The sequence below is a fragment of the Calypte anna genome, chromosome 7 (assembly GCF_003957555.1).
Source record: "Calypte anna isolate BGI_N300 chromosome 7, bCalAnn1_v1.p, whole genome shotgun sequence".
Classification (NCBI taxonomy): Eukaryota; Metazoa; Chordata; class Aves; order Apodiformes; family Trochilidae; genus Calypte; species Calypte anna.
The window spans coordinates 34806090-34827631 of record NC_044253.1 but is presented as its reverse complement, the minus strand read 5'-3'; the positions used below and the strand labels follow the sequence as shown (position 1 = coordinate 34827631).

Below are 21542 nucleotides of genomic sequence, written 5' to 3'. Positions count from 1 at the left end.
GGTTTTCCGCGGGCGGGCGGCACCGCCGGCAGCGGCCTCGGCCCCGCCGCCCCCCGCCCCTCCGCTCCCCCCGGGCAGGGATGCTCGGCCGGAAGTGAGGTCAGCTCAACTTTGACCTTCGGCGAGCATGAGCGTTCCAGAACGTTCTGGAATCGCCGGGCCCCGGAACATGAGTGGGCCGCCCCTCTGCTCGGCGCGCATGCGCACTTGGCGGCGGCCTCCCGGACTCCGCAGGCGTCTCAGCGGCGGGGCGCGGCCTGCCTCCTGCCGGGGGGGCGGGGCCGGTGCGGTATGCTGGTTCCCGGGCCGGGCGGTGCGGAGCCCCACATGGGCCGGCGCCTGGCGGGGGCGGGGCGGAGGCAGTGAGTGCCCAGCGCCTTCCCGCTCCTGCGCGCAGACCTCCGCGCTCAGCTGCCAGTCCGGACGGCGGAGGCCCTTCTGCTGCTCTCCACAGCGCTGCCCGCAGGTGAGCGCGGCGACACCACCCTACCCGGTGCGGTTCGATTCGATTCGGTCCGTCCTGGTTCGGTGCAATCCCTGCGCTACGTGTCGCGGTTCGGGGCCGTTGGTGCCGCGGGGCTGACCGCGCGCTTAACGGACGAGGCGCGCGCTCCGGCCGTTGAGGCGCGGCCACGCGCCCGCGGTGCTGAGGGGGGAGGGGGCCGAAGTTGGGGGGGGTGGGGGGGAGCCGTGAGGGGGCACAAGGGGGGGGGGCGGTGTGGGCACGCGGCCCCGGGGGGTGCAGCGCACGCGGGCGGCGGCAGGGGGCGGGCGGCGCGTGACCTTGCTGCGCCTGTCCTGAGGGAACGGAACGGAACGGAACGGGACCGCCGTACCCCCCTCCAACCGAACCCGGGACCCCCCCTCCCACCGCCGCCTCGGTTCTCCCAGGGGTCCGAGCGGGCCCGGAGGCCTCGCCCATGGGTGGCTCAGAAGCGGTAACCGCGGCCGCCGCGTCTCGGTGTGAAGAGGCTCGGGCGGGCCCGCTCCCCGCAGTACCTCGTGGTGCCGCGTCGGGCCCGCGCTCCGCGGTACCTGCCCGCCGGTTCGGCAGTCGCAGTGGCCGTGCGTGACCGTAATGGTTCCGTTCGGGTTCGTCTCGTTCCTTCAGACATGCTCCGCTTACCCGCAGTCCTCCGCCAGCTCAGGCCGGTGAACGGAGCGCTCGCCCCGCACCTCACCCGGGCCTACGCCAAAGATGTGAAGTTCGGAGCGGATGCCAGGGCGCTGATGCTCCAGGGAGTCGATCTCCTAGCGGATGCTGTGGCTGTCACCATGGGCCCAAAGGTAACGCGTCAATTTTATTTTTTTTTTTAATAATTTGTTGCCCTTAAACACGGTGCTGGTTGTCCCTCGGTGGAGCTGCGGGGTCACCCTCTGCGGCTCCGCAGCACCGAGGTGCGGGGGGGGGGGGGGGGGGGGGGGCGGGATGGACAGAGCGCTGCGGGCAGCCACGTGCTCGATTCGGTGGCCCGGGCCGTGGTGGTTTTCCCAGCACCAAGGGACAATGAATTGGGTCACAGCAGTTCTCATGGGACAAGCTGAGGGCTAAGGGGCTGTGCAGGGCTGAGGTGATGGGCTAACAAGAGAGGAGATAATTTAACTGTATTCTGAGATGCTTTAACTAGCACGTGATAGAGCTTTTTAATATTTTACAAGTTGCAGCTTGCAGCTTCACCTTTTAACAAGGTGAAAGAAACATTAAAAGTGCAACGTGGGGGTTTGGGATGACTGTGAAATGGAATAAGTGAAATCCCGTGGCAGCTGCGTTCGTTTTGGTGCTCCTAGGGCAGAGTGTGGTGCATGGTTCTTGGTAAATCCCTTGTCTTTTGGAGAACAGCTCCTGTATTCTGCACAGTCATGCAAGGTGCAGTGAAGCTTGAAATGAGATTCCTCTGTAAGGCAGAGACTTTTCTGGGGGCTCTTAGGAATATCTGTTCTGTGAATTAATATTCATTCATTCTTGTACTTTTGGTGCTCTGTCAGCTTTATTTAAAGGTAAAAATGCCTTAAGCTGAGTAGGTGAAGGCTAAGAAACAGTGTGAGCAAGCTGTGGCTTTTACCATAAAGAAGCAAAGTTAAAGTGTAGTCAGTTAATTTAACTTTTTATTATTATTTATTTTATTTTATTTTATTTGGATAGGGCTACTTTGTGAATGCATGAGCACAGTTGTAATGCAGTGGTTAAAGGGCAGTTCTGATGCTGCTTTTAGTTCCAATGTCCTCTGAATTTGTAGAAATTCAGGAGTTGTCCTCTAATGCCCGATTCTGCTCCCAGCGTTTTTAGGCAATAATGCTCCGGAGAGGAAAATCCCTTCAGGCCTTGCTCTGTGTTTGAAGAAACGTGGTTTGCAGTCTCACGCAATTTTTAGATACTGTTGCCAGCATGCTGATTGCTTTGTCAGAACTGGGCTGAGTGCTGCAGGATCATTCAGAATGAATGTGTGCTTGTTTGTTTATTTATTTACTGGTGTTTTTCTTTTGGAGTGCAGTCCTTTAGCATCTAAGAGAAAAGTAGATTTTGGTGGGCTGCTCTCCTCATCACTACCAACCAACTGAATTCCAAGCATTTGGAATTCAGGCCATGTTGAAATAGATGTAAAATTAAGGGAAACAAGGAGAAAATACATGAAGAGCTCAGGAGGATCCTCCAGAGAGGGTTTTCTCCCTCTTGAACCACCTTTACCAGTGCAGGTCCAAGGCAGGAGCTGTAAGGAGTCAGGTTATGCATTGTTTTGGCATAATTGTTGTGTCAGAATCGTGTGAGCCCTTTCACCTGAAGCTGCAGGTTGCTTTTGCACCCTGGTTGTGCTCCAGCTGCAGCAGAGCCTGGGACATGGCAGCCCCCCCGGGTCAGGTCGGTGGCTGAGGCAGATGCAGCTGAAGAGTTTGAGGGCAGCAGCCAGCCCGGGGGGTTCCTTGCATTTCTGCTGCCTCCAGCTGGAGGTGATAAATTGCTGCAGCTATTCAAGGCATCTGGGAACAAGCAGTCCTCCTGTGCAGATGCATCTGCTCTGTGTTCCTTCTGCAGTCCACATGAGCTCTGTCTGGACATGCTGCATGGAGAAATCCAGCTTTTTAATTCAATGCAAGTACAGGCTGAGAGGGGAATGGCTTGTTAGCTTGCAGTGTTTGAGAAATTATTGCATCACATCAGCACAAATCTGCTCAGAATTCTCTATTCTTGCCACTAGTAAAGTTCATGAGCCTGATTTTTATTTACTTTTTCAGAACATGCCACTAATTATGTTTCGTGTTACTGTTCTTCGGTCACATAAACGTATTCTAATTATTTGTTGGACATTTGGCAAAGTTCTACTTTTATGGGGAAACATCAGCGTTAGAGGGAATCTCTTAAATTATTATTTCTTCTTAAGTCCAGTTTTATTTCACTTGCTGACTCCCAAGTCTGTGGTATGAAGCATTTTTTGGCTGAGAAATAAAGTGTCATTCTGTGAAACCTCTGAGCCTTTTTTTTCCAGATTTGCAGAACCTGGGATACCTGTGTGCTGGAAAAAAGTCCCAGCTGAAAGCTCTGGATGTTCCTGTTGGGCTGTGGCTGCTCAGAAGGATTTTAATCTCCAGTTGAACTCTCTCTGAGTTATCTTGCTGCAGTTTATGTGGCATTGATTTAGTATTTCATCTTTGTCCCCCCAGGGCAGGACAGTTATTATTGAGCAGAGCTGGGGGAGCCCCAAAGTGACAAAGGACGGTGTGACAGTAGCCAAGTCAATCGACTTAAAAGACAAATACAAAAATATTGGAGCCAAGTTAGTTCAAGATGTTGCCAACAACACAAATGAAGAAGCAGGAGATGGTACCACCACTGCCACCGTGCTTGCTCGTGCCATTGCCAAGGAGGGCTTTGAGAAGATCAGCAAAGGAGCTAATCCAGTAGAAATCAGGAGGGGTAATTGGGTTTTTTCCTTTGTTTTAAACGTTTGATCAGTTTTTCAACATCCCCCAAATTTGGCTTCCTGAGTGAGCTGCCATCTTTGTGAAGGGTCACATGAAGCTTTACATGAAGCACAAGGCACAGAGAACTTTAATATTAAATTAATAACTTAAAAAAAAAATCAGCTTACTGTTCCATATGCTGTTACCTTGTTTATCTGACCAAGGTAAACTCCATGTAGTGTCTGCATTTAACATACAGCAAGTATATAAATTTACTGGTGCCATGTAAAGAAACTTGCCATCATATTTTTATTCTGACAGAAGGGGTGTGATAATACCAATTCTAAAAAATGATCCCTAGGTGTACAAATGACAATTAGAACTGCCAGGCTCTTGTTTTGGAACCTGCAGATTTGGTCCATTTTTTCCATGTGGACTTTGGTTTGGAACTTCCCCTATTAGTGGTTTGGGTTTTTTCTGTGCTGTTGGACCTTGTTCACTCACAAGTGCTCTGTTCATCTTTAGGGGTGATGCTTGCAGTTGATGCTGTCATAGCTGAGCTGAAGAAGCTGTCTAAGCCTGTTACAACTCCAGAAGAAATTGCACAGGTAACAAAAATAAAAAAATTAAACCAAGGTTACATGCCTGTTTGTCAGACAAAGTTGTGTGGAGTCAGATTGTGCTTTTATGTTGCCTGAGTATTTTTCTTTAGCAAAGCTCAGTATATTTCATTGAATGATCTTCATGGTGACATGTTAATTTTCTTGAGTTACTTCCCATTCCCAGTATTCTGCCTTGATTCTAGAAGTTACTTCAGAAGTAGGTAGCTTTCCTCATCTTCAGGTTTCATTCCGAATTGACAAAAAATTCCATACTTGGGGAGAACTGCCAGGGAGGTGTTGGCAGACTTAGGGGATGGGGCTGACCTGCTGTCAGAGGTTCTGCTGGGTCTCGGGCACACCGGGTGTGTGCTGGGGGGTCCTTGGTGTGTGTGTCTGGGGGGGTCCTTGGTGTGTGCTGGGGGGTCCTTGGTGTGCTTCTCCTCGTGGCTGCAGATGCTGATGCTTTGGGGGTGCTACAGGAGCATGCAGGGTCTGGCCCTGTGCTTGAGGGACCTGAAAATGATTGTTCTGATTTTTTTCTTGGTGAGGAAACACCAACTTTGTTGTGTTGAGAAATGAAATCCCATGGCTTGCTGTTTCAGGTTGCCACGATATCAGCAAATGGAGATCAGGAGATTGGCAATATCATCTCGGATGCAATGAAGAAAGTTGGAAGAAAGGGTGTGATCACTGTCAAGGTGAGAACGGGCCAGCCTGTGGACTAAGTGTGAAGTGACTGCCCCTTTTCCACTTTTTGTGGCATGTGGTGTAGCTGCTGCTCCTCTTCTGTGGTATTCCACCATAATTCCTCCCTCTCTAGCTCCTTAAGATCAAGATTTTGTTGTTCTTCTCTCTTATAATGGCTTTATTTTGGTGAGATGTGGTGTGGAGCCCTTTGTGCTGCTCAAACTGTACTTTTGGTACAATCAGGGTTCTTTAATGTGGATTTTCTTGCATTTTAACAGGATGGAAAAACTCTCAACGATGAACTGGAAATCATTGAGGGAATGAAATTTGACAGGGGCTACATCTCTCCCTATTTTATTAATACAACCAAAGGTGAGTTAACAGTAACACCTCTCACACCTTACAGTGAAACTTAGAAACAGCAGTACCTGTTGGAAGATTTTTCCAGTCTGTTACAATGTGTTAGGACAGGGGGGTCCTTCCCCATCCAAACCAGTGTCCTGCAACACTCCAGAAGCCTGTAGAACCAACTGGGGAGTCTTGGCAAAAACAGTTTGTGCTTATTGTTTTTTCAAATGCTGTTGTAGAACACACCCGTTCCTCCAAAGTATCACTTTAAGTTTAAGGCAATGCTTGATAGGTTTTTTTATCCTGGAATTGTTCAGGTAATGTGTGTTGTTTCTGCAGGACAGAAATGTGAATTCCAGGATGCTTACGTTTTAATCACGGAAAAGAAGATTTCCAGTGTACAGTCCATAGTCCCGGCCCTTGAAATTGCCAATGCTCAGCGCAAACCTCTGGTCATTATTGCTGAAGATGTTGATGGAGAAGCCCTCAGCACTCTAGTCTTGAACAGGTGAGGCTTAAAATCCATGTTTTTAAATGCATCCTGCTCTTTTGTGGCTGTTTTTATCCATTTAAAGGAGTACACACAACAGCAGGTATCTGAATTTGCTACAGGGCAGCACTGTCTGGTCTCTTAAAGGGCACCAGAGACACAGCAGCTCCTGTCTGTAGCTTCACATCAGTTTGGACACAATTTCAGTTGTTTCCTAACCACCTTTTTGAGCAGTTTTGCTCAGTTCCTGAAGGTCTCTTGATTGCAAGAGCTTATACTAAAATAATTGTAATAATGAAACTTGTTTTCTGAACTCATGTGGAACGTTGCTTTCTGAATTCTTCTCCTCAGACTGAAGGTTGGTCTTCAGGTTGTTGCTGTAAAAGCACCAGGTTTTGGTGACAACAGGAAAAACCAGCTAAAGGATATGGCAATTGCTACTGGTGGTGCTGTAAGTAATAATGTTTTGATTTGCTCTTTGCTCTAAGAAATGGTCGTGGCACTTAGGGGAGAAAACAATGTATATTATGTCCATAACTTGTATTTTCTGTTGGAGGCTGGGTCTTGTTTTTGCAAAAATGTAACAGCAACTCAGATTTGAATCTTTGTAAGTTTGGGGGGCTTTTTTTTGGCTGCAGGTACTGCTGCTGGCTTGTAATACATCCCTCACCAGCCAGCAGTAATGTGTCCTTGTGTCTGACTGCAGTTATCATTTCCTTGCACCATTTAGGGTCTTAAGGGGATGGAAGAATTGAAATTTCTTAAAAATAGTGAAGCTTCTTTGCTGCCATACAAAACACCATTTCATAGTTGCCCACACAAGTATAGCAAATAGAATTGGAATAGACTGGATTATTTCCTTTTATACTCCTCTCTTGATGTGTAAATTAGTAGCCTTTTGTGCTGTTCTTTTTTTTATATGCACTTAAACAATCATAACACAATACTGGGATCCAAAAGTAGTTATTGAAATAAAGCTTGCTTTTTAACCTAAATAGAGTGCAGAACCCCTGCACACTCTGTTCTGAAGTAGTTTTATTGCAAATACTCAGAACTTTTCAAAATACAAGGAGGAGTCTTAATGAAATTCTACGTTCCAGGCACTTGGAATCGGGTACATTGGTCAGTCATGGATGTAGCTATTCCCTCAGGGCCAATCTGTGACAGGTCCCTGCATTCCTGGGCTCTCTTAGGAGATGGGAAGAGTTTTATCCAGCTGCAGTAGTGTGATGATAAGTTAATGTTTGGAGAAGGTGTGACTTCCAGCTTTTGGCATAATTTCTTTCAGGTGTTTGGAGAAGAGGGTTTGAGCCTAAATGTGGAAGATGTTCAGCCTCACGACTTTGGCAAAGTTGGGGAGGTCATTGTGACAAAAGATGACACCATGCTGCTAAAGGGCAAGGGTGAAAAGGCTCAGATTGAGAAACGGATTCAGGAAATAATTGAGCAGCTGGAAGTTACCACCAGTGAATACGAGAAAGAGAAACTGAACGAGCGATTGGCCAAGCTCTCTGATGGAGTAGCAGTACTGAAGGTGAGAAGTTACACCTCTTGGGAAAAGGGCAGGAACAGCTCTTTATTGCTGTCTAACTCACTGCTGCAGTTGGTTTAGGCAGGGAGCTTGGCTTCTTACTGTGCTAAATAATCACCACAAACCCTTTATTTGGGCTTCTGAGGGCCGAGGTACAGGATGGGAGGGCACGGGTTTGCTGCTCACTCCGAGGCTGGATCTGGCTGTTCAACTTGGCAGCAGCAGTCGTGTAGCCAGCAGTTGCTCTCCCACCTTGGTTTCTTGTGCCAACGCTGACCTGTGGCTTGCTCCTGGCAGGTTGGTGGCACGAGTGACGTGGAAGTGAACGAGAAGAAGGACCGAGTGACTGATGCCCTGAACGCCACCCGCGCTGCGGTGGAGGAGGGCATCGTGCCGGGCGGGGGCTGCGCCCTGCTCCGCTGCATTCCAGCCTTAGATGCCTTAGCTCCAGCCAATGAAGATCAGAAAATTGGTGAGTAAAGCACCCAAACAGGTGTGTGGAAGGGTTTAGAAGAGGATTTCTTCCATCCCGAGGCTTTGTAAAGGTGAAAATAATGGTTTCTTTCTGTGAGTGTTGAGTTACTTCATCTTGAGAGCCTCGGATCATCCCCCTTGGCACGGCAGGCTCTGCTTTTCCCAGCTGTCACCCCATCCCCAGTGTGGGTGTGGAAGAACCAGGAGCAATCAGGCAGCAGTTCCCTCTGCAAAGAGCTGCCAACTGTTACTAGAGGAGTCGAGTTGGCTGTTGGAGCCATTGCAGACAGGCACACAGTCTGACAATGACTGGCAAGTCAAATGAGAAGAGGCTTTATGGCACGTTACAGTCGTTGTACTCCTTACTGCATTCTGCACAAGTATAACTAAAAAGTGTGTGAATACCCTGCAAAGATTTCACATGTTTATAATTGTCCAGTAGCAGAGAGCTGCTTTCCCCTGGAACTGATAAAAACAGCTTCTGTTCATGCTCAGGTTCTCCATTTTTTTATATCATGGCAGCACGTGAAGGCACAGCTTGGCAGCAGGAGCAGTGTGTGCAAAGTGTAATTCTTAACAACTTTTTTTTCTTGCAGGCATTGAAATAATTAAGAGAACACTGAAAATCCCAGCAATGACCATTGCAAAGAATGCAGGTGTTGAAGGATCACTAATAGTGGAAAAAATCATGCAGAGTCCATCAGAAGTTGGCTATGATGCAATGCTTGGGGACTTTGTAAATATGGTAGAAAAAGGAATCATTGACCCGACGAAGGTAACCTAAAGTATTCTTCATTTCTCAGCCCTCCTCCTGCCCAGCTCATGTGACAGTCAGCAGGTACTAAGCTATTTCTTCCCTATTTTTAGGTTGTGAGAACTGCTCTGATGGATGCTGCAGGGGTTGCCTCTCTCTTATCAACAGCAGAAGCAGTGGTGACTGAAATTCCTAAAGAAGAGAAGGAGCCTGCGATGGGAGGGATGGGTGGGATGGGAGGAGGGATGGGAGGTGGCATGTTCTAAATTCCCAGGAGAGGGAGGCATCATGAGCTGTGCTGTCTGAGACTGACACTTCTGACTCCAACACCTTCAAGTGTCAGTGCAGGAGGGTGGATAGTGACTGAAGTGAGGCTGGTGTTGAAAAGAATCACTGTAACCATCAGTTACTGGATTTCATTTAACACACGTGTAATTGTTTACAGTCATTGTCCATGCCTACAGATAATTTATTTTGTATTTTTTGAATAAAGACATTTGTACATTCCTGATAAAACTGGGTGCAAGATCCATCCACCAAGGCCCTGATTGAAACTTAATTAAGGCACTTGAATTCTGAAACAGAATATCTTTGGTGCTTGCCAGTACTAGGAAGAACTTGGAAGCCACTGTGCGTGAGACTAGACAATTATGTACAAAGTAGGCAAATAATGCAGTTCTGTGACCTTTATGTAATAAAACAAACTGCTCAAAAGTTATGAAATGTATCACCTTATTCATCTGCACACAAAGCCCTAGTCAGGGGGGATCCCTGACAGCCTCCTCCTGTTTCTCAGGTCCACCAGGAAACATTCCTTGGTTTAGAATGTTTCTCAAATAGATGAATTTTGTTAAGAAATACCAAAGCTGAACTGGCACTGTGGTTCTTTCAAGTACTTAAACCATGCTGTGGAACTAAGGCACCTGCGCTGAGCTTTATTTTGCCCTGTCCACAGGGCTTGTCTTGTGGAACAGGCCCAACACATCCTACAGAGTACACCAGGAGAGAAAGTGCCCTGAGGGTATGGAACAGGTAAGTCATCTTTGCTGAGATGAAGCTGTGGGGTTTTAAAATCCTCCTGTTGTTCAGCTGTAGTTAGTGGTTGCCACCTTGCCTTGAGACTTCCAGCTGTAAAGTCATGGGCTCCCAGGGTTTGGTTTTCTATTACTGTGCTCTAAAGTCAGCCTTGCCCTCAAAAATGTAATTTTTGTTTGATACCTGCTGTGTGCAGCTAATAAAATCCATGTGGAAAGCCTTATGGAAACTCTTGCTTTCCCAACTTCAAAGGTGTTTCCAAACTTGTCTGTTTATCTCCAACTGTCTCAACAAACAAAGCTCCTCTACAGCTCAGTGCTGTGGAACTGACCTCTCAATCCAGCTGTCACCTTCCCCAGCTTCCTGCCTTTATCCTTCACAGGTAGCACGCCTGGAATTTCAATTGCTCTTTCTGGAAAATACCTAAATAGTCTGAAACCCTTCTGAAGGAGGCATGTGGAGATTGAATGCTTTGGAGAAAGGACAACATTCAACACCTGACCTGAAGCTTCATTTCAGCAAGGTATCTATTTATCTGGTAACCACGGCAGCATAGAGACAGGATTTAAACCCCCTGCAAACCTTTTCACATTCCCTCAGAGTCTGGAAAGGGAGTTTATTATGGAATTACTGAAAAGTATTTAGTGTTGGAATGGTACTGAAAGAACCCTAAGAACTGAGGCTCAGTTTTGTGTGTGAATGACAACTGGCCTTGGGTGTGCTTGTCTGCAGTAAGGGAAGACACTTTGTTTCTTGCTCCCCTTGTGTATCCCAGACCTGGTTCTTAGAGAGGTAACAATTACTTGGTTGAAAGTTGTGTTGGAACTTGCAGCTTTGCCTTGGGTGAGATGTATCTGCCCTGACCTAACCCAATGTGTAACAGTTCCAAAAAAAAGGCAGGGCTGCAAGTGTAGCCTGCCAAATATTCTAGGAATTCCTCTGTGGCCAGAGCCCTGACAGCTCAGCCCAGGGGCTATAGCCCAAGCTGCTTAGAGAATTTACAATTAATTTCTGAAAAGTCAGGAGTTTTCAGGCTGTTGGGTTTTTTCTCCTGCAGTTACTGGTCAGTAAGCTCCTGCCTGGTCCTTGTGGTTCATTTGGATTGAAAGCACTTGGGAGGCAATGCCTGAGGAACTGTTTGTACCCCCCAAAGCCACCATGTGAGCTCGGCCAGTGCTGGCCCAGCTGATGCTGCTCAGTTGCAACTAATAATTTAAACTTCAGTTAATATGTTACAATACTGAAAAAACCCCAAACTTAGATAAGTGCAGAACTTTCCCTGTGATTACAGAAACCATTTGTGGAGTTACTGAAGGGCAGCCTGAGATACTTTGTATTGCAGGAGCTGCCCACTGCCTGATGCTGGGAACACCTGAAGTTGTTCTTGGTTGAAGCTTGAAGGGTTCTGTGTGCATCTGGCTGAAAAGTTGTGTTTTGTACAGCATGGACTTGCTCACGAAGCTCAGGTAGGCAACAGATGCCCCCCAGAGGAGGAGCACAGCACTCCTGGTGCCCATGGAGGGTTTGTAACACAAGTGGTTTGAATTTTCCTTTTTATGTTTGATGGATTTGATGGAACATCAGCTCCCGAGGAATGCTGGTTTCTGGGCCATGGAGTTTGGATGCTCTTCTTTGAAAGGCAGCTACCATCTGCTTGACCACTTCATCAAAAAACAGTGTGGCAAGTTTGGAGTGCAGAAGTGACCGAAATTCAAAAGAAACCTGGTTAAGAAAATAGAGAAGAATTTTCCCCATATCTACAGCTCTGGTAAAATGCTACTGTGAACAGGCAAGTTCATGAAAGATTCCCCACAGGTCTGCAAGTAAGAACTTCAAACTGAGCTTAAGGGTGAGTGTGTCTGTGAAGAAAAAGCCTTCCTTGGTCAGATTCTTCAATGAGAAGTTATTTTGTTCTCTGAAGTAATAATTTCCCCTTATCTAAACTAGCAGGTTTTTACCTAATAAAAGGTGCATCAGAAAACAGACATAAAATATTTTGGATAATCAAAACCTATTGACAAACAATAACTTCAGTTACTTGTCACACAGAAATCACCTGTGGGGCCAAAGTTGGTTGAAGAAAATTCTGTGTGGTGAGACAGCAGGCTTGCAGGTAAGCTGGAAGCAAACCCCTGAGGTATTTAAAAGCACCTTGGAATTACCAACTTTTTAATTCATTCTCTCCACCATCTGTTCAAACAAGTACAAATTTACTGACTTTAAGGTACAAATTTGCTCTTGGTTGCTGCATCCCCTACCTGCACCCCTCCTGTTTGGCCTCCTCTGTCCTGACACACTGGAGATGTCCTCTGTACACAGCTCCTGGGCCTCCTACTCCACTGCTCAGAATGCTGAGATTTTCTTTTAGCTCCTGAATTTTGCAGGTAAACTCAAGTGACTGCAGCAGTTGGTTAGGGCAGGGCTGCAGGAAGTTCACTTTCTCCACCCTCAAAAGAAAAGGTGACTTTTCTCTCAAATAGCACTAAAGATGCTTTTTGTGCTGTGCTGGCCTTCAGTCTAGTGAAGTAACATTCCCTAAGGCTATGGAATGGCTTCGTTTTGAAGTGCACAGCTTCCTGAAATGATGACAGAAGTTTCAGGAACAGAAGCAGGTTGCCCTTTTGTGATTTTATCATCACTCCTGCTAGAGCTTGTCTCCTGGATTGAGATTTAGGTACTTGAGTCATTCCTGACAAACTGGCCAATTAAATGCCGAATGGGAGCAAGTACAGCTGCTCTCTTATGAGTAGTGCACATTAACTGGAACCAGAAGTAATTAAACTACTTGGATGCTAATCCAGGTGTAGCTTCATTTACATTTGCTTGCCCTCAGGCATCAGTAAAATTAATGTGCCTTTTGGAAGCCTGAGAGCTGTCATTTGGAGCACGTGGGGTTCTGCAGAGTTGGGCTTCATGGTCAGTAACCACCTGAAAACTCCAGGTACAGTATAAACCTACAAATCTTATAAAAATGGTGTTGTTCAGTACCTTGTGGGAAGCAGCATAACCCAAAGCTCAGATATTTTCTAAAGCAAACAGGTGTTGTTGGAGTGTTCCCTTCAATGTCTGTAGCTGTGCAGTGTGATCTGAGACGGGTGGTGTGATTTTCATCCCCATCTGCACAACTGGAGGCAACTGATGCACCAGATCAGTCCCTAGCAAGAGTCCTCCCAGGTTTGCCTTTGAGGCAGCCCCTGCCCAGCTGCCTCAGGAAGGGGTAAGCAGTAACAAATATTCATAGTGTTTCTCCCAGATGGTGAAAAATGTCCATTTTAAGTCCAGTTTTTATTCCCTTTAGCTGAAGTCCTTGACCTAAACTGTAAAAAGGTGTCCTAGGAGGCAGGGAGCATGGGTGGGAATGAGACAATGTTTTCCTCACAAACTCAGGATTATAGGGTTTAAACAGTTGCTTAATTCAGGTTTTCTCAACTCATTTATGGCTTGAATTAGAAGCTGCCTTATGGACCAGTCAGTAGCAGGAAGTGGCACTTACCTGGGGAAATTAAAATAAAATGACCAAACAACATTCAAACATCGTTGGCAAATCCCATGAGATGTTTGTTGGGGTTTTTTGGGTGCCCACAGATCCACTTTTACTGTTGAAATGTATGAAGTGCAATAGAGCAACAAGCTGAAAGTTATTTAACCCAATGGGAGCCATGTGCCAGGTTACATAATCTCCAAAAGCACTTTTTTCCCCATGTAGAGAAGGTAATTTTTAAAGCAGGATGTCCCAGCAGATGGCAGCAAGATAACTCATTTCTTTGTTCCTTTGTAACCTGTCCTGGACCCCAGCTTAGCTACCTGCTCTTAATGATGCAGGTAGCATCATTAAGAGGCTGTAAAATGTAAGAAAAAAATGTGGTGACAGACTAAATGGGGAAAAAAAAATGGAAAAGCTGTAACTTGAGTGGAAAGCAACTTGGCTGGGAGTAACAGGCTAAATCAGATACTGGATTTAAAGACCAATAGACTTGAGCTACAGTGGTATCACAGAGTGGAAAGACAGCAAAAATATAAACCCCTTAAAATTATACCCTTATGACAGGTGGATGGAGCAAGGCTTAAAACACATGAAAGAGTAAAAAACTGAAGCCAGGAAAATAAATTTACCACACAGCAGGCCAAGCAGGATAGATGGGACACCAACTTCCTGGTGCCAAGAACATGTAGTTTGTAAATTAAGGAAAATAACAGTTTAGTGTTTTTCCCTCTGTATCCGACTAAAAACTTCAGCATGTTTAGAACTGTGTGGCAAGAGATAACAATCCCTAAAGTGTTTGGTGACAGGTGGACACCTCAGGACTGCTGTCTCTAGAGGATATTGTAGTGGTTTCCATGTGGTGAAGCTTGCAGTTTGTTTTTTTATAGTAGTAGTGTCTAAAGCTGACTTGGTTTCCATGCATATATGTTTAAAAATAAATTAATAGCAGCTATTAAAAAAAAAAAATAATAAAAAACCCCCTGTTCCTTGCATGTGGTGGTCTGAGTACTTACAGAAAAATCCAATGTGCATGTCCTTGGGTAGCCAGGGATGCCTGGGCTGAAACGCCACACTGTTTCCAAGTGATTGAAGAGTTTTCCATCCGTGCAGGATGCCTGGGAGGAAGTTGAAAAAGTCAGTCTGTAATTAGGCTTTTACAGGTTTGACAACTTGATATTTCTGAGGTTTGCATTTGCATTTTATTAAAGGGTGAAGGTCACAGCATAGCTGAAATGATTCTTATAGTGCAGCCAGTGTAAGGTCCTATTGGCAGTGTCATGTATGGCAAGGTCATTGAGTGCTGTTGAAAGGAAAGGAAAAATGAAACAGATCTCTAGCCTTATGCATAGGGCACCAAAATAATGCTAATGCTGTTTTAAGCAAAGGATATGGGTAATAACTGGCTTGGTTTGTGTGTTGTTGTGTTTGTGGTTTGTTTTTTTTTCCTATCATATGTCTAGAATGTTTTATATACTGATATATAGACTGTAGGACTATTGGGCTGTAGGACTGCTTAACATCAAAGCAAACCTGATTAAAGGCAAACTTTAAACATCAAGATGCTGTTGTGATCAAAAGCTGCTATGAAATCAGGAGGATTGTGCACTCAACTTCATAGTCAACTTATATGTTGACTTTTAGTGGCCAGCAAGCCAGGTGCTATTAACACTTGAGGAGTGCTTGCATACAGTGCTCCTGTAAAACAAAGTATTTGGAGAATTTTCATTACAAAAAGGTCCTTATTTTCCCTCGTTTTGCTTCCAGCACACATGCCTAATTCTGTATGGCTGTTTTTATAATGGAAAAAGACTGGAAGAAGAATATTTAAATTAACCAAACATGTCATCTCAGTCAAATTTCTAGGGAGAATTTCTGTAACTTTTTTAACTCCTTTTTTACAGGTCTTGCTGTAACAACAAGCAGCTCTGCTCCAACAAGACTACCCGTGGTGAAGAAGTGTTGCTTGTGGTTTGAAAGCCCTCAAAGACTACTCAGCATCCCAAAAACACTACATTTTTCAGCCCAGGAATGAGGTCCAGCACCTTGCTACTTCTGCAACAGAAAAGGGAAGATCAGAGAGAAGATCAGACGGGAAGAGCAGGGTTTGCTTTTCCTGCTGCTGCCAAAAGGGCAGGAAGATTGGGAAAATAGCCAATGTGTCCCCTTGCTTCCAACCTTGTAAGTAGCAAACTCACTCCATGATTTCTTCTGCAGCAAGAGCTGCTGCTACCAATCTGCTTTTTCCCCTGCTTAATCACTGCTCCCATAAGGAATAAATCCCTGCTCATTTTGTCAGCACCAGCAGCCCACTACACTAGATGACCATGCATGCTGCCTTTGCCCAGGGTGATCTTTGAAATAGTCTAAGAACACAAAATAATCCCAGGAGAGAAACGGCAAATAAGTCTGGGAGGAGGAAACCTATAGGAAGAGCTGTCCTCACCACCTTCCTGGTCTTGTCTGAGACAAGAAATCCTCTTTGGAGTGAACGAGAGGAAAAAAAATGTTAAGTCAATCTGATAGCCATGTGAAAGGAAAAAACCACTCTTGGAAGGGAAGAGTAGAAAGGGAAAGCAGTCAGCATGTAAATAAAATAGCTTTGTAGCTACTCAACACTGATAATAAAGAGAGAAGGGATTATTTGTTTTCTTTCCTGAATTAGTAAGTACCTTGAGTAAAGGCACTTTGCATATTCCCTTTCCAATCCCTGTCTCTCCCCTGTACTTAAGAAACCCAGTTCCTGTTTTGTGTTCTTAAGGGGAAGCCTAGAAAAGAACAGTGAAACAGGATATCCAAACAATTATCTTCAGCAGCAATCAACCCTTGTCATTCCACTTCTTAGTCCAAGAAAGAGTCAGGATATCTGCCACGTGAAGGGAGGAACAGGGAGATCCAGATATCAGTTAAAATGTCTCCCTTGACATTTCTGATTATTGCTTTTGAAAATCTGAAAGGAGGAGAAACACAACCACTTCTTTTCTGAACAAATGATTTCTAAAAAATTGGCTTTAAATCTCCTCTCCTGTCTTCACATCAGTTCACTGAATAACAGGTTCTTTAGGAGATCCTGCACTTGACACATCTCATACTTGCTTGGTATCATTGTCGGAAGAAAAGTAATGACACAGTTTTGCTAAGGCACCAGAAGTTGTCCAAGTCTTTTTTGTCAGTATTAACTTTGCATTTAGAAAGGCTTGGGCAAGATTTTAACAAAAAAAAGTGTAGCTTGATTAATGGCTGCTAGTCTCTCCAGGAAGAGGAAAAAAGCAATTTCTGCTCCCTGCCATTTATGTGTTTTAACAGCACATTCAAATTCTCAGCAGTCAAGTCTTTAAAGTCACACAAGTTTTGAGCCACACAAAGCACTTGCAGCATCAGCTTCCTTTTGATGCAAGACCTTCCCGGGACAGTGGTATTTCAACAAACAAAGCTACAGGAAGTTACAGCTAATTAAAAAAAAAGAGAAAAACTAGTTACCTTAACTAAATGTGGTCTCACAAGGGTAACCAGTGATGTATACTTCTCCACTACAGGAGGGAACCCTATTTCTAGCCGTGCTTTGCAGTACCCGGAGCGCTTCGATAACACCTCTGACTTCTTACACCAGGGAACAAATAGTTTGTAATTCTCCACAAGAGCAACAACTTCATACATTTCCTGCATGGAATACCTGCAAACAGAAACATGAACATCACCTTTCACAAGGTATTTAAACTTCAAGCTCAGTATTTAAAAGTACCAAAGGTGGCATAGATGGCATAGGTAGTTTGGAAGGTGAACGTGTGGTCCCACCGGCTGGTTTTGGAAATGAACAATGCAGCTTTGGTCATTAGGAGAAAAAAGTAATAAACTGGTAAAAGTCTTTCCATAAGGAAGCAAAACACCATGCAGCACCCAGCAGTAAAGTTAGTGAACACTGGTGTCTGCTGCTTGCTGCAGTATCAGGAAAATATGCATTTATTTCAAGTAGAAAAATAGTTTTTCTGGTACATTTGTGCCCTCTTTCAGGTAGGGCTTGGACGTTCCACAAAAAGAATCCACATTTCATGGCTACCAAGAAAGTGATAAAGTCCTCTGTTTCAGAAGGTTTAAAGAGAGGAACACAACTTTCCTAGTTTCAGCCCAAATAAAAAAGCTGAATTAAAAATAATAAAAATTCAGTGAAGAAACCCAGAATTGGGTTGGAAGGGCCTCTGGAGGGCCTCTTGTCCATCCCCCTGCTCCAGCAGGACATTGAAATCATGTGAAAGGATTTGGTGGCAACATTGTAGTGGGTTCTCTGCTAAGGTGGCAAAGTGTGACATAGCTACAAGTGTCAATGTTTAGTTCTGCCTCGGAGAAGAAGTGAAGCACAGGCTTAATTCCATCTGTGTCTAGAATGAAGCATATGTTCAACAGTGAGCACTTTTGGATAAAGTCTTTTTTTTTTTAATGTGACTGTGCAAAAACTGTTGCAGTTGCAAATATCACATAATTGGATCTTAACACATTAAATTATGCTAATAAACACATTGTTCCCCTGTGGACCAGAGACTGGGGAGACAGAGCCCAGTCTCATCCAGTTAACTGGAGTTTTCCCACCAGAGTTAAGCCAAACAGGGTTTCAGAATCTTTTTCAATGTGCTGAGGTTTCTTCATCCACTACAAATTATCTCCCTTCTTTTAAGGAAAGAAGAAAGTCTTGAGTACTGAAAAGTACAGTAGAATGCAAGTGCAAACATTAGCATGTACTTGGGACAGAAGGGAACAAACTGAGAGATTTTCACATCTGTTGGTTTATTGCCATTTCACCAGATTAAATTGATAGTGGTTTTTTCCCTATCAGGGTTATTTTCTTTTTGTCACGGAATACAAGGATTATTTCTGCTATTTCTTTCTGTTGAGCAAGGGGATTTGGTTTCTACGTTTTTATGCTTCATTCCAGAGTGGAAAAGCCTGGTGTCTACAAAATCTGAAAGCCAAAACTCCTTTCTAGACTCCAGCTGGGCAGAGTCACAGCAACGTGTGTCTCAAGGGATGCACAGTCTTTGAACTTCTTCTATTTTGGATTAATCACAGCAAACACAAGATTGGTAACCATGTAAAGAATCTTTCCACTCTTCTATACAAACCCTATAATTCTTCTTTCAGAATATTCTTTTCTTTTATTTACTAGTGGTGCAGCTATGTCAAAGAAAGACCTTGAAAAGGTGTGGCTCACGAGGGGTACTTGCAAAGGAGAAATTCTGGTCATCAGAATTCCACAAGAAGCCAAGTGCCTGAAACAGAGAAAATGCTTTTAGATGTGTTTCCTATCAGCAAAATGAGTGACACATCAGGTGAGACAATTTGTTTTGCAACATTCTAGAAAATGTCAGCTTCAGATGGGAAAACAGAAGCTCATAGGAACTGTTAAAAACAAGAGAGAGACTTCTCCCCCCTCCTAACCCTCCCCTTAGGAGAAACCAAAAAGAGCCCCCAGTGATGAGAACAGAAAAAAGATTTTTATTAAACATTGGCTTTGTGGCAGCCTGAGTTCACATCCAGGTCTCATATGCACTTAATTAGCAGAACAGGCTTTCTTAACAGCAAAATCAAGGCATAGTCTGCAAACCTTTACACTTCTGGATTGCAAAGAAGAGAAGGTTCCAGTTGCAGATACCAAGATGAACTCTGCTGTAATCCCTCTGCTATAATCCCTTAAAAGGACAGTTTCACTTTAAAGGTCCTGTCACAAAGTGCATGGCTTACCCAGCTTTCAAAATTTCCTTCATAAAAAATCATACAAAACCTTGGTCACAATGCTTGCTAGTTAAAAACTTAACAAATGACCTTTAAAAACACCACTAGTTCAAAGGTTGCACCTCAGTGTTCTCTGTGAACATCTAAGATAAAATCTAACAAATAATCACTGTCACTAATAGGTCTCTTCTGCTGTATTATTGGTTTTGTCCAGATCAAGTCAGTGCAGGCATAAAATGTTATTTCAAAAGCTCTGGGTTTGGGCACCAGGGAGTTAAAAATGCTGCTATTTGCTGTCAGTGAATCTCCAAATACAAGTTAAACACCAATCTGGGTCATTTATTGTCCTTTCTCTTATTAAATGATCAGGACTGCAGGTCAAATTTAAAAGACCCTGGACAACGAACTCTGCAAATGTTTGCAACTATCTCAAGAGATGTGGATCTAGTCTGGTGTTTTTCCACACAGACTGGCCAAGACTATTAAGGAAAAGCACTTTTTACAGAGAGGCTGGAAGGGTGCCAGCACATTGTAGCTGCCTCTGCCAGATACATAGAAAGTATTCAAATGTTCAGACCTCATTCTGGAGAGCTAATTTAAATTACTTTCTCCACCTGAGGTCAATACCCAGTCCAAACAAGTTGCCAGGTTCCTTCTCTTGGTTTGTTTTTTGCTGTAATACTGTGCCAGTGTATTGTTTCATACAGTTTTATCAAGACTGGTTTCAGCCACAAGGCTGAAAAACAAATCTCTCCCAATAATCTTTTAGCTGTTGTAAAGCAATGTCCTTTGCACAATGATCTTGTCTTTCAGAGAAGGCAAGGTTAAGAGAGGCTGTAATGCTTACAAACACAGTGAGACTTCATCTCTCTCCTGATTTTATCTGAAGAAAAACAGCTGCTGTGACCATATGCTGGGCTGGGTCCTCGTTCAGGCCAGAGTACCTCTCCAAGAAATCACATCTAGGGGAATGTCACACGTGTTTTTGTGGACCTGACCAAGGCCACAGAAGAAAAGCCAGGTCCCCAGTAGAATTCAGAGAAACCTCTGGATTTGTCCTCTGACAGTAACACACCCACACAGCTCTTACTGGCATCATTCAATTCCTGCCACTCACTGTTTTCTCTCTAAACATTTGGGGCACTGACCAGAGTGTCACCTGAATTCCATGACCTGACAGGGAAGCATTTTCTGGTGGATGGTATAGATGCATAAGCAATCTATATTCAGTGCCTATTTTTGATGGCCACAGCATTTTCTAAGCCTGAAGACTTAACATATTATTCAAAAAGAGGCATCTCAAACTCCTGACTATAAAGACTGCCAGGGCAACTGTGTTTCCTGTTATCCCAGCTCTTGCTTCCATGAGGTTGGGGACATTTTGCTGCCCATTTTATGACCCGTGAGTTGATCTCATTAAAATTCTTTGTCACCAGCTCTTCACATCCCCAGAAATGAATGTGTCAAACAAGTGTCCTCCTTAGCATCTCAGTCTGAATGAGCCCAGGCTGAGTGATTTACCACCCAAGTCCTTGAAGTCTGCTTCTCAGCCACAGTAAGGTTTCTTGCAGCTGACAGTAGAAATGTTTTCTAACTTTCTAATTACTAAATGAGTTTCCTTATACTGAACACCCTTCCCTGTGACTGATTTTGCTCTCTATTCAAGGCTCTAATGAATTGCTTCTAAATTAGCTGTTTAAACTGTTTCAGCAATCCAAACACATCCCCAAGATTAAAGCACAAGGGATAGAGGGGAAGAAATGGGTTTATACACAGTTTATACACAGGAAGGATGATGTCAAATGCCTGCTTGGAATTTGACATCTTGAACCAATCTCTATTCTACTTTTTCACTGTTTTTATGGCAGTAAGGCTTTGGATTTCACACAGAAACTCAGCAGCCCTTCCAGAACTGTAGTAAAAGGTGAACTTTTTTCCCCTTTTCTGTCATGATTTTCAAATCACCCTTTCACCTGGGGGATGCGGGACTTCTTGCCTTAACCTGAAGCGCAAAAACCATACCGGCTTCTCACTCGTTTTTTTTCACGGGTCGACCAGAGTTACAGGAGAAGCTCCAGCACAGAAGAGGCGAAGAACCAGCTCAGAGCCGCCTCTTCTCCCGCCCGCCCTGACAGGAGCCCGCAGCTCCCTGAGGCGAGCGGGCTGTCCCGCGCCTCTTCCCTCCGTCCCCAACGCTGGGGATCGCGCCTGTCAGCAACCCCTCCGCGGTCACTCGGCCTCCTCCTTCTCCACATCCCGCTTACCTGACAGCAGCGGCGGTGTCCGGCGTGGGGACGGTGGCACCGAGGGCTGCGTTCAGCGCCCTGCTCAGCGCCCGCCCGCTCCGCGCCATGGCGGTCCCTGTGCCCCCCCCCTCCTTCCCTCCCTGAGGCGCTGAGGGAGTCACGAGACGGAGCGGGCTCGAGCCGGGCGGGGCGGGAAGCTCCGCTCCTGATTGGCTCAGCCGCCGGCGCGAGCCTCTCCCTCCCTCACCACCCGCGCGCTCTCTATATAAGTCT

The 21542-nt window shown here is 45.1% G+C and overlaps 2 protein-coding genes across 3 annotated transcripts; one reads left to right on the top strand and one right to left on the bottom strand.

Moving 5' to 3' along the window:
• Positions 1-336: 336 nt before the first annotated feature.
• HSPD1 (heat shock protein family D (Hsp60) member 1) lies at positions 337-9506 on the top strand. Of its 2 annotated transcripts, none has more exons than XM_030453875.1 (12): positions 337-466; positions 1112-1287; positions 3658-3910; positions 4423-4505; positions 5102-5197; positions 5465-5558; positions 5874-6042; positions 6376-6475; positions 7313-7558; positions 7853-8027; positions 8626-8804; positions 8897-9506. In XM_030453875.1, the coding sequence occupies exons 2-12, from the start codon at positions 1114-1116 to the stop codon at positions 9047-9049; spliced, it is 1722 nt and encodes a 573-aa protein (XP_030309735.1). In that variant the 5' UTR covers positions 337-466; positions 1112-1113; the 3' UTR covers positions 9050-9506. The 2 variants fall into 2 exon arrangements, with proteins under 2 accessions (XP_030309735.1, XP_030309736.1); XM_030453876.1 differs by lacking the exon at positions 337-466 and adding an exon at positions 1041-1045.
• COQ10B (coenzyme Q10B) lies at positions 9238-21401 on the bottom strand. The gene is made up of 5 exons (XM_030453878.1): positions 21288-21401; positions 18414-18560; positions 16780-16972; positions 14316-14417; positions 9238-11540 (listed from the first exon to the last, which is right to left on the bottom strand). Exons 1-5 carry the CDS (start codon positions 21374-21376, stop codon positions 11373-11375), a joined length of 699 nt encoding a protein of 232 aa, XP_030309738.1. The 5' UTR covers positions 21377-21401; the 3' UTR covers positions 9238-11372.
• Between the last annotated feature and the right edge of the window lie 141 nt (positions 21402-21542).

Excerpts from the sequence above, each read along its gene's own strand:
- HSPD1 (XM_030453875.1), top strand. The coding sequence starts at position 1,114 with ATGCTCCGCTTACCCGCAGTCCTCCGCCAGCTCAGGCCGGTGAACGGA. Across the intron at positions 3,911-4,422 it reads TCCAGTAGAAATCAGGAGGG|GGGTGATGCTTGCAGTTGAT; the intron begins GTAATTGGGTTT and ends GTTCATCTTTAG. Across the intron at positions 5,198-5,464 it reads AGGGTGTGATCACTGTCAAG|GATGGAAAAACTCTCAACGA; the intron begins GTGAGAACGGGC and ends GCATTTTAACAG.
- COQ10B (XM_030453878.1), bottom strand. The coding sequence starts at position 21,376 with ATGGCGCGGAGCGGGCGGGCGCTGAGCAGGGCGCTGAACGCAGCCCTC. Across the intron at positions 18,561-21,287 it reads GACACCGCCGCTGCTGTCAG|GCACTTGGCTTCTTGTGGAA; the intron begins GTAAGCGGGATG and ends TCTCTGTTTCAG. Across the intron at positions 11,541-14,315 it reads CATGCACATTGGATTTTTCT|GTTTCTTTTGAATTTCGGTC; the intron begins GTAAGTACTCAG and ends TTTCTTAACCAG.